This window comes from Mycteria americana, chromosome 9 (assembly GCF_035582795.1).
Source record: "Mycteria americana isolate JAX WOST 10 ecotype Jacksonville Zoo and Gardens chromosome 9, USCA_MyAme_1.0, whole genome shotgun sequence".
Taxonomy (NCBI): domain Eukaryota; kingdom Metazoa; phylum Chordata; class Aves; order Ciconiiformes; family Ciconiidae; genus Mycteria; species Mycteria americana.
Genome location: NC_134373.1, coordinates 14028490 through 14041211, shown reverse-complemented (window position 1 = coordinate 14041211; position 12722 = coordinate 14028490). Strand labels below are relative to the sequence as shown.

The 12722-nt window shown below is 42.2% G+C and overlaps 1 protein-coding gene across 1 annotated transcript in view; it reads right to left on the bottom strand.

Moving 5' to 3' along the window:
- Window positions 1-12501, bottom strand: part of FAM117B (family with sequence similarity 117 member B) — a 28626-nt gene extending 16125 nt beyond the window's left edge. Inside the window, exons 1-2 of the mRNA XM_075511635.1 lie at window positions 11637-12501; window positions 3824-3975 (exon numbers count right to left, since the gene is read on the bottom strand). Coding sequence (XP_075367750.1) covers window positions 3824-3975; window positions 11637-12222 — 738 coding nt within the window. The 5' untranslated portion in view covers window positions 12223-12501. The remainder of the gene's footprint in view (window positions 1-3823; window positions 3976-11636) is intronic.
- Between the last annotated feature and the right edge of the window lie 221 nt (window positions 12502-12722).

Sequence of the window (12722 nt, the reverse complement as noted above, 5' to 3'; positions counted from 1 at the left end):
ACCTTGTTATTTCTGACACACTAGCAAGGGTAGCTTGGTGTAAACATTGTGAAAGCCCGCACCAGTAGAGCTTCAAAACCATGTTCTTGCTCAGAAGAATGAGAAAAAGGAAGGCAAGGCATATAAGCACCACTAGAGCTACTGCAAAGCAGGGAATTAATTTATTAATGCCTCAAAGGGCTTCAGGTTCATAGTTGTCTCAGGCCAAGCAGAAAGCAACACAGATAAAACTAAGCTAGCTTCACTAAACCAACAAAGTCATTAACATTTAATAAAGAAACTTGCAAACATACTGCGGTGAAAAAGTTCTGAGAAATTCTACGTATCAAGACAAACTGTATTTATTTAAGGTAACAAAATGCACAGCCAAGCCTGTGATAATACTGCGTGCTTTATGGACAGTTTGTATTCCCACCTAACCATGTCCAGAATAGCCTTCAAAAGCAGTGAACTGTAAAGGCTCTAAGAAGAGGGATAACAACACCTATCAGGAATCTCTGTGCAGTTACAAGAAATATACTTAATGAAGCAGGGGGAAGGATTTCTGGAAGCAGCTTACAAACTGAAAGAGACAGTGAATTCCTTTAAATTCACTGTTGCCACAGTGCAGTTCTTAGCATACAGCGGTGATCTAGCTAACTCATCCTTAGGAGTCACGGATATCTCACTTTCTCCTACAGACAGGAACTTTGATTGCCTCAAAGCCTTCACATCTACAGTGTGCAATAGTTGTTCTTACATTTGAGTCTAACAGCTTGCAAGCCACAAGCTGACCTTAATTACCCCATCTGTACTCAGAACACAAAAATCTACAAAGCCTTTGATGATGTGGTATTAATCCCCATTTTGCAGGGAAAAACGGAGGTGTAAACTCCAAACATAGAGGTTGCAACTGCCATCGGCTTCAGTTACCGATATAAGTTTCATGTAAATGAAACCTCCACTATCAGTAGTTTTTCATCTTCACCATTCCAAATCAAAAACTAACTAGGACAAATCTGCATAATATAGTTAGTAGGGTTGCTTTGAAATTCCTATTTCATAGCAAAATTAGAATCCATTAGAATCTATTTTTCCAGAAAAGCACTCACTTATCTTAATCATAAAATAGAATAATTGATAACCCCCATTCCCAAGTACCAATCTTTGTCTAGTCAATTCTCAAATGTCAATCTGGAGTCTTATCCTATCCTCTAGCTCCTGGAACACTAAGTTTTAGCCACTAATTCTAACTTCCCAACTCAGCACAACCATTACACTTGCCTCCAGGAATCTAATTAACACTCTAATCAGTCTTTGCATTTAATTTATATTCAAGACTTTGACTTAAGACTCAAGACTTATTTCATAAAGTAATATCCAATTCATTCTAAAGGATTAAAGGTTGCTTTGATGCTCTTCCTCAAAACAAACAGAAATCTTTTTAGAGCACGAGGAGGTATAAGACATTAAATTATAGGAAACTTTTACATCAAGACAGAAATGTAACGCTATTTTAACAAGTCTCCTCCTCTTATTCCCCATATTTTGGTTATACTCATTTTCAAGAAACACAGACCCAATAACCAATAGACAAAGAGAGATTTCATTTTCTCTAGGTTCTTACAGTACTACTACTTGCTTATTAGTTGTTACCATTCACAACATCCTCTTGCCTGTTCTAGAATTACAAAGAGAAAAGAGTTTAAGCTAAATTTATCACAGATAGTAGAACACTTAAGAAAAAAAGTCTTAGAGGCAAAAACTTTGCAGTTGAAATGAATTATTCTTTAAGAATTAAAAATATACAAAACAATTGTCTCATTTTAACTTGTATTTTGACATAGCTGTATTTCAACCAACCACAGGCAAAGCCAAACAGGTTTGATTCAAAAGGAGAAAGACACAAGATTACAAACGCCTGTTTTAGCAGCACTTAAAAACATTTGCATGTATGAATTCTAGCCAGACCCCATGATGCTCAAGAATACACTTATCACCCAACAAACATTCTGCATGTACATAATTCAGTCTGTTTTGTAGACAGTTTTCATCAAAATAGTCAGTTGAAGCAGGAGTCCGATACATAGACAGTCTCTGCATGACCTGGGATCTCTTACACAGTTCTCAGCTATGACCTATGAGCACCTCTATAAAGGCCTGCAAGCCAAAGTTTGTCAGTAATTGCTGTCTCTTCCCAGTCTGCTTCCTGAATGCCATAAATCCGCAGAATCAAGATACCCTGCTTACTCAACTTGAAAATCTTTTATATCTTAATAGATTAAATTCCTGTTCCCTAAATTTTTGAAAATCTGAACACATTCATTTCATGTCAGACTTTGTGAAATCTGAAATTACACACTGGAGTCAGAATATCTTGTAAGTGAAACTTCAACCAAACACCACGTCTTCAGAAATGCTAAACAACACAAATGGAGAGCCTATCTTGGGAAACTAATTATTGTAAATCACATTTTAAACTTGTCCCTAGCTCAAATGGGTGCTCTGAAGCACACCAGAAAGATTAAAAGGAATGTCGTCTCATCAGTGTCATATCAACACAAGCCTTGGACATACAGATGTCTGTCTGTATCCCAAAATTTTCTACTGGTTTGATAAATTTTAAATTAGAAAGTGCAAACAGATCATTCTATTTCCCTCAGCAGTATACTAACATCAATCACCACTAAATATACTCATTCTGCAGAAATATCCAATGCCCTTTACAGTCTTCCCATTAATCTTTGCAAATATATTTCCCTTTATACGTGAAAGCCCCACTACCATAGCAGCTAGATGTGTCAGAATTGGAAGAAAAAGACTAAAGAAAAACGTAAGCCAAAAAGGATGAGATCTAATCTAGCTGGAAAAAATAGAGATTATAAAAGCCCAACCATGACTCAGATTAAACCAAAACCAAGCTGGAAGAGATCAACCAAATTTAGCAAGTACTTTGGCAGCAGTATAGAAATATAATTATTTTGAAAAAAGTATTATCTTAAGAAATCAAATATGAAAATAAATAGCTAAGCCACCCACACTGGTTTAGTTCCACCCTTTAATGATGCCTTTTAATAGCTAAGCATGAACAGCAATTCCTTGTATATCATACACCTTCCTTCATCCTCCTCCTCCTCCTCTGATTTGCTTACCTTTTTCACCCCATCTTCTAACCATTTTCTGATTCATTTTCCTGCACAGAAAACTTGTTCTTCAGCTCTCCTTTCTTCACCGGTTTCTATTTCCACCTTATCCACATGGGCATTTTCCCCTACAAAACACCTTACTTTTCTACTGATCTGCTCTTTGAATTGCGGTCATTTCTGCAAAACATTGTGGATCTCGAGAAGGCCATATAGTAACAAGCAACACTGCAGACATCACCTGCTCAACATCCTTCACATTTGAGTAGACAGCACACTGAAACCTACTTGGCCACATTTTTGTTACTGTTACCAAACCTAAGGCAGGCTCAAACTCAAGTATGTCCCTGATGCTGTTAGTTTCTCTTCCAACTGCATTTTGCTTATGTTCTTTGGAATTGGTGGGGACCTGTTGTTGAAACCATGGAATGAACAATGAGCAGATGTGCAATACACTATAGTATTTTTCTGAGGCAGGAAGAAAGTGGAACTCTTAACAGATATTACAGTTCACAGCTTTTTCTTAGAGAAGAATGCAAGTAACTCACATACGTAATAGCAAAGGTAATATTCCTGCAATTTGAAAGTGAATAGGAACTTGCAAGCAAGAAAGCTAAAGTGAATGTTTTCAAGGGAAAAGCTTCTTACATTTAAATCCTGTTTTCACATTTAAATACTCCAAAGGCAAAAATCTGTCCTACCTGTGTGGCTTTGTCTCTCATACATGGAGCAGCTTGTCCATGATTATCACGAGGCCACTGTCCAGCAAGGTACGGAGCAGCAAGCGTATCCAATGAGGAAGTCCGGCGAATAATACTGGAAGGGCTTGATGAAGGTGGTCTTGATTTGTCACCTAGAATAAGAACACTTGATTAGAAAGAAAGGCAGAGAGCTTAATTATTTTAATTGCCCACAAGAAATCATATCAAATCAGAACTACTATGTTATTAAGTATACAACAAGATACTTTTAATATAGGAATTAAGTCTGCTTTTCCAGGCTCTATTCAGTTTTAATAAGCAATGAAATGTGGTTTTATGGTTTCCTTAAAAACATCCTTATATCACATATGCCGCACTGGTACTCACAGACCACCATTTAGTCCCTCAAAGGTGCAACAGTCACTGGATTCTTAAATGATGAAGGCTTGGAAGAAATAAAAATAGCTAAGTTTCCTCATACATAAGGCTAACAAAGAAAATCTGTGCTGAACTTTTTCAATTTAATGCCGAGTTTAGAGTTCATCCCACTAGCCCTTTACCCTTCACCTACTTTAATTCAAGGGACACTAACTGACATGTTTTATTAACCACCCAGTATACAACATATGGCAGATTCATAGAGAGTTATGTCTAACCCTTAGATCCAGAAGTCAACTCTGACAAGGTAATGATTTACATTTTACAAGATAATCAAGACATCTCCTCCCTTTACATGCTACTTGGTAACTACATTCATATTTGCCTGACACTACACCTTCTGCAACACCTCATTTTTAGTGTTTACATTGATATCACTTTTTAGAACAATTTAGATACTAACAGGAACGCTTACTGAAAAAAGTTAAATATAACAAGCACAGGAAGTAACATGAGAAGGAAGAATATGGTTAAAACCAAAAATTTGCATCTATCCCATCTGTCAATACTATCTTAAAGTGGCAGTAAAAGTCTACGCTGCAAGCTAATAAGTGTAAACACTGTGACGAAAGGTTCCTCAAAACAGTAACTGAGGTTTGTTAAAGAAGCTGACAAGCAGGAAAGACCCATGGTTTAGATATACATATATGCTCACACATTATTTGTTACTAGCTATTCTAGACGTAAAATGCAAATCCAGAGATCACAATGATCTAAGCTTACTATCAATTAATCTACTCCCCACAGAATTATACCTGAAAGAATCATGTATTAATCTTACCTATAATGAATACAAAGGCCTAAAACAAATGGCTAGGACACAGAAAACAAGATACACAGATCAGATGGAAGGTTTAGAAGGGCACTGGAAAAACTCAGTTGTATGTCCTTCCTGACTGTGCCTTAGGATGAATTCTGCACTGAAAGTATAAATAACATAGCAATTTTTATTCTACATAAACTCATTTACGGCCAAAAGAAGTTGTGCCTGATTAGTGTCTGACTGCTGGTCAGAAAATAAAAACACTACCATCAGAAGTCCAGAATGCAATTTCTAAGCCGTTTCAATCTACTAAAGATACATAAATATTAATAATACATGTTAGGTATAGATTTCAGTGGTGTGGAAAACATCTTAGTCTCATAGAACACCAATCTTTCAAATGTAAGTCTAGTGACATTCTATACTAAATATCCTCATGCAAATTTTGCATTAGAAATGTACACACTAAAAGTGTGGAAAATATTTCAATTCAACTATAAGGAAATAATTGTTAGCACTTCATCAGCCACATTCACATAAAGCAGTCCAGAAGCCTCATCTGGTTTATTATTTCTACTAGTACCAACAATGATAAAATCTTACTACTGAGCTCACAGCAGACCTGCTCTCAGGGAGTAGCAGCAAAGCTCACTTTTGGAGTTACCATGCACTTAAGACCGCTGTATCAAAGAAATTCTCTGACTACTACTACCACCATACAGCACACTGAAGGGTCTGTTTATATCAGATTTAGAAACCATTCCTTTTGTCTATACCATGGGAGAACATGGCATGCTAACGCAACGTGTCATTCCTTAAAAATTACACTTGCTTCCAAAGTTATATCAAACATGTTACGTGTCTCAGAAATAGCTGTCGCACTCTCCCTATGTATTTTTCTTCTGAATTATTACTCTTCCTCTTCAAGAAGCTTCTCTCTTTTTACCAAGGGGAAACAGAAATGATGTGGAAAAAACAAAATTAAAGATCAGGAAGTGTATGTAGTCAGTCACATCATCTGCAAAGCCACTGCAGCAGACAGCTTCAAAACTGAAGCAGCTGAAACTATTACCCTCTCCTCTCCCCCACAAAAAAAAGTGGAAAGAATATTTTGCTGGGCAAACAGAGAGAATGAGAACTGAAGAGCCTGTTTACTATTTAAGTTCAAGAGAAGCTGCTCATTTCAAGGCACAAAGCCTATAAGTACTCTCTTTTCCTCTGATTTAAAAATTCCTTCAAGGAATTCTGTTTTCAAATTACTTTTATTTAGATGGAGCAAGGATGTTTTGGATACGTTTTTACTTACTTTTCCACCTTCACAACATGCCATAATATAAATCTCCAAAGTCTACTACACAACTCCTCTTGCTGTTTCAAAACACTTCAATGGGAACATATACAATATTTTCATTGCACTTTCCTCTACAATACTTGAAGCATGTATTCAGCTGCTGTTTTTCCTTAATGTGACCTACATAGACATAACAGTTACAACAGCTGTGGCTGATGAAAAACAGTGGAGCTGTTTCATCAAATAGACACTTCTTAAATATTAGATCTGTTTTAATTGGCCTGATTATCTCTTTAAACCAGTATTTGTGATAAATATCAACCCTCCTATCCATCCCCCACTACTCTAAATCTATTTAGAAACAAAGCCTTTCTGCAATCTGGCTTCAAAAAGCAAAATAATAGAACAAAACAAACAGAACATACACAATACAAATCAACAAAATCCATAATGTGGGAAAATAACAAGCAAGTTACCATGTCTTCACAAGTTACTGCAGAACAATGGACCGACAGAAGTTGCTACAGGTAAACTGGCATCACGCACATCTATTGCAATTGTGAAGTCAGGTCCCTCCAAAGGCAATTTAAGTTAAGGCAGTCTAACAAGGCGACTGAAGAGCAAAACTGAACAAATATTGATGCTTACCAATAGCTAACTGAAAGGTAGGAAAGAGAGCACTGACTTGGGGGGGGGGGGGGGGCTTAACATACAAGTCCTACAACTACAATTACAATTGAAAAAGGAAATTACAGTGTGAGAACACATACCCTTGAATTGGATACCTCATGGGAAAAAATTGCTTTATATAAAAGAAAGGAAGGAAAAAAAGAGGGAAGGGATTACACATAAGAAAGTCCTAAAAGACAAAACACTCTGAAAATTAATCTTTCAATTTTTCTGGAAAAGTTCAGAACTGTCGTTAGAACTGCAAAATAAGGATTCCTGCTGAAACGTAACTTGAAGATTGATCTTACAGTCCTGTTGATATCTTCCTGCGTATTTGAAATTAAAGTTTTGAGAAAGGAAAATAAAAACTCCAAAGAAACGTCTTCTAACAGACACCATGAGAAAACAAAACAAAACTAGCAAGCACCAGAAAGAGCCACTGGAAAAGCATAGGACACCATTAACCTCACAAAATTCCCTGACAGAGTTCTAATTAAAGCTTTTTATACAGGTAGGATATCCAAAAAAGTGAGAAAGAGCGAGACCCAACTAGCTTCTCTGGCATCTAGGCATACAGCTGACCTTTATGTTCGGTCTTGGTCAGCCTTTTCCTCAGAAAGGACATTCATGGGATCTCTCCCATGCACAGCTGTCTTTTCCCAAAAACTCATACAAACACAACTGATCTCAGGGGCTTCACCTACTTTTTATATTTCATTGAAAGTATTCAACAGGCTCAGACTGTATTAAGAACAGACACAGAGCACAACTGTGTATGTTCCCTTTGGAAGACAATGTTGGCTATTACCTTCACATAAATGTAAAAGAACTACTCATACTTTTGCTTCTAGTAATTCAAAATGATCCCTCGGTAGGAGAATGACTGAGTTAATGCTGTTTTACAAAACCGAACCTCAGAAAGCCCAAGATGTTCAAGTTACTTAATTCTAGTGAATGAAAACATTTTTAATTCAAATAAACTCCCCTGCACTGTTGGCCACAAGAAACCTGAAGTATGATGCTGCAAAAATGAATTCACTTTCTTTATACATACCATTTGTTAAACAGCTTAGGTAAGCAAAGCTGGCATGAAATGGTACACAAAGCCTTCCATATTCTCTTATCCTACAGTAATATCTTTTATCACTACTGCAAAACCTTGGTAATTAGTGTTGACAAGTCTGCAGCTGTTATTGTGTCACTCACCAGATTCTTAAAATAAATAAATTCTACAGTGTAATTTCAGAGTGTAATGGAGTACCATTCCTTCTCCCTATCCCAAGGAGGGGTTCACATCTGAACTCTGTAAGACTTTCCAATATACTGTTATAACAATTTTCATCATTTCCTTTCACAGAAGTGGGCTTAATATTACTCTTCTATATACTATTCCAAGTAATTAAAGGACAATATAGTTCCAGATAAAACTAACCAATTTTTCTCCTTAATTTTCAGAGTGAGTTTAAGCGTCCAATACAGTCAATTGGAATATACCAGAAAGTTCAGTATCCAGTAATCTCCCACAACCTCAAGGCACCTGAAAGGGTCACTAATCAACTGCTATGGCTCTCTCTTGACCTTCTTGTTTACACAGCCTGATGCAATATAACATTTTTGGAGTTGAACAGTTGAACTCTTCTAAGAAGATGTGTTTTATATAAGAACACAAATAACAAGATCACATTTGATCCTTACTCAGTAGATAAACCAAGATAAAAATAAAGGTAGAGTATACACATTTCTCTCTCTTATTTTGCAACAGTCTAGCAGTAGGTCAAAACAACTTCCTCCAACAGGGCTGGTCTGCAGACAGGTAAAGAGGCATATGTGAAAACTGAACCAAAACTGGAGATTGCAGGACAGACCTTGCAGTGTAGAAATGAGTCCACACCAGTACTGGCAAGGACAGAGCACATTAACATGGAAGTAGAAGCTGAAGTCTGTGAAATAAATGCTAGAGACTGCAGGAAGGGAAAGTGAAAGATGAAAAATGGGTAGTAGGAAGATCTAGGATCTTGGTCATATTTAGGAGGGAAGTGGCATTTGAACATTTAGTTGCAATTCAGTTCAGAAAACAAGAAAACAAAACAAAACAAAAAAAACCCCAAAACCAAAAACCACACCCAAAAAACCCAACAGAAGCTATTAAGTCACATTTGTAAATTCACAAGTTGGGGTTCTCAAGTGTTAAGCAGGTTTGAACATAAAACTATGTTCAAAACTATTCAACTGCTTTCCAGAAAAGAAAATCTGAAAAACATGAAGTTGAGTCTAAAGTATACAACTTACAGAACCAGTATCGAAGTTCAGAAGAAGCTATCATTTGTCTAACCTCAAGGTTCATTTTAATCCAAAAAAACATGGCTGCAGCTGTAGGAATGAAAAAAGCCATCATCAATGGAAAACAAGAAACAGGAAAACCCAAGTTATTCTGCAGTAGATTCTGACTGATACCCTGAAGTGGCCTGCATGGCTTCACAACCATAGCTTCATTACCAAAAATAAAGTTCCACTTCCATGTTCTCAGCTACCACTAAGTTTTCTCATCTAGATGAAGAAAAAATTGAAGTTAAGTCAGCCTCTATCAAGCACTGGACTCCACAATACAAATGTTAAGCAATATTAAACGGGTTTAATTTGCATTTTGGGCCAATACAAGTACTGTTCAGAAATTTAAACACATGGAAGCAATTAAATGGGCGTTACTCTTCTGTTTTCACACATCTTGTGAAAAGCTAGTGGAGTTATCTTAACACAGTAGAGTCATCAAATGACTTGTTTCTTTCTATATGCTAATTCTTAGATGCAGTAAAGAAGTTTGCATGGTTTCAACAGGCTTCTATGCGATGATCTGAAGATGGTGCAATTTTTCCACCCTAAGTGGTCTGACACATGCCTTTACAGCTTTTGAACATGGATCTCAAGGCTAGCCATCCTCTTCCTGATTCTCCAGGCCAGAAGATTGCATCCTGGGCAAGAGGTTTTACAAAGTTCACAGGAAGAAGATGGGATTTTGTGATGTGTATAAAGTCTTTCAGATTACTGAGTAACAAGAATCTCAAATGAAGAACACACACATTCCTCAATCCAAAGCCTCAGAATATAACCTTAAAAAAACCACATCACTCATCTGGAAAGCTGAAAATCTAATTCAGAACCTAAATGCCTTTGTGGCACTGCTCTCTTACACTGCAGACAAGCAGGCATATGGTTATCTTGAAGAGGTATGTCTGAATAAAAAAAAAAAAAAAAAGAAAAAGAAAAATAAAGTCACATAGACATTGGCTTAAGTATTGTCCCAATTGGTTATGGCCATCTAATTTGGCAGCATCGTTCCTCAAGAGCTAGGACAGAAAAAAAACAAGAAAAAACCCAATATGGTAGTCTGGTTATAATCACTGTTTTAGAAAGGGGGAAAGCAACATTAGGATAAGTAGTGTTAAAGGGAATCGTGTTGGTCCTAGACTTCTGCATATACACTTCTACATATTAGTCAACTTTATTGTGCAGATTACCACATGCAATTTCATGAAAAAGAGTAGCTGTAAGCTTTGGTATCTCAAAAGTCACAGATACTTCCAGATTTGGGAACATTAACGCAAAGCCTCACTCATGCATTTTTGAGTAAACTTTTATCCCAAGAAGAAAACGGAATTACATATGTAAGCCTCTATTATCCTCAACCAGATGCCACATATTGCTTAAATTTCAGCGTTGCCAGTATGTTTCAATTATTCAAAAACATCAAAAAGCAGTTTCCTACAAAACGTATGCTATTCCCACACTATTTTCTATCTTCGCTACAGCGCGAGCTTGTCATCGCTCTCAAGTTCAGACATCCTTCTGCAGGGTTCACGTTGAAAGTAACTGCTAGGAGAGATACTGACTGCTTTTTTCCTACATCTATGTGCAATGCCTACAATGCCAGCTAGTTTTCTAATCAGAAGCTTGCGGGCACTGCTTGGATCAAAACCACACACCATCTGGCACGAGACGCACAGAACGGGGAGAAGATCACGACAGCCCCCAAACACCAAATTCACCTCAAGCTTGTACCGAAGTATCTTAAACACTTATCGCTGACACCACCGACTCCCTCTCGTCAGGAAACCTTTGGCAGTACTTGCAGAAGCGCTACAGGAGTGGCTAGAATTCCCCACATGGCATGCTTGGCTTTCTCTGTTCCTCTTCTAAAAGAGCCAGGAAGCAACAGAGCAGCAACAAAAGCAACAAGCCCTTCAACACACAGACGCTCCACAAGTGCTGCCGCCAGCCCGAGAAGGCTCAGAACGGGCGCAAGCCTGGGCACAGCCCCTGTCCCCACCTCTCCCCCCGGGAGCACGGCGCTCGGACGCACAGCACCGGGCCAGGGCACCGCCGACCCCAGCCCTCCCTTCCCGTAAAGCGCTGGCTGAAACTCGGCCACGCCGAGCCGCCTCGCCCAGCCGCCCGGGAAGCGCCCTCGGCCGCTGGGCCCGCCGCCCCCCCGGCGACCGCTGCCCCCGGCGACCGCCGCCCGCCGCCCCCCAGTGCCGGTGTGGCCGCGCACCGCCCCGTCCCGCGCAGGTAACGGCCGGGCGCGGGCACCCCCCGCCAGTAACGGCCGGGCGGGCAGCAGGTGCGCGGCGGGGCGGGCTGACAGGAGCGCTCACCTTTGCAGACGGGGGAGCTGGGGCTCTTCCTCTCCGGGGAGCTCCTGCCTTGCTCCGGCGAGTGCCGCCGGTGCCGGACCCTGCCCGCCGCCGTGGCGCTGCCCTCCGGCAGCGGGGGCACCGGAGAAGAGCAAGGCGAGGGCCCGCAGCCCGGCGGCGGCAGGTGGTGGGGCCGAGGGGGGCTCCCCCGCGCCCCGCCGGCACGCGTGGGGCTGCCCCGCGAGGAGGCGGCGGCCGCCGAGGCGGCGGCGCTGCTTCCCCCTCCCCCCGGCGTCTGCGTGGCCATGGCGGGGCCGCCGCGCCCGCCGCTGCCGGTGGGCGCCGCGCGCGTGGGGCTGATGCTGCGCGAGGCGGGCGCCGCGCGGGGGAGACCCCCGCCCGGGGCGCTCGCGCCGCCGCCGCTCCTCGTGGGGCTGCCATGTTGCTGCTGCTGCTGCTGCTGCTTGAGCTGGAAGGGCACCGTGGCCCGCATGGGCTGGAGGCGGCTGCTCGCTCCCGCTCCGCCGCCCGCCGCCGCCGCGCCGCCTCCCCCCAGGGAGGTGGCCGGGGTCGGGGAGCCGCCGCGCCTCACGCGCTGGTGGGACATTGTCCGTTGGGAGCCGGGGCTCGCGGAAGACCGTCGGTGGCGGGGAAGGAGGGGAAAGGCGCGAGGCGCGGGCAGATCCTCGCGGGGGTCCAACGCCTCCGGCGGCCGCGACCGCGTCCCCAGCCCGGGGCGACCCGCGCTGCCTCCGCAGCCTCCGTGCGCCTCATCAACAATAGTGCCCCGGCCGCCCGCCCCGCCCCCCGCGCCCTCCCATTGGGCGCGCCGCCGCTCGGCTCGCGCAGCTACGGCGCGCCCATTGGCTGCGGAGCGCGCTCCTGAGTGGCCGAGCCTGCGCGGGGAGGGGGAGGGGCAGCGCTTAAAGCGACACGCGGCCGCCGGCGGGTCCCCGCGCTGCGCGCGGCACGTGCCGGGGGGCTGCAGGGGCGGGAGAGCGCGGCCCGGGCCCCGGCCGCTGAAGCCCCGGCCGCGGGCCGCGCCCAGTCTCCCCGGGGCCAACGAGGGCCGCGATCCTGCCCCCGGGCGGCGAGGCGCGGCGCGGC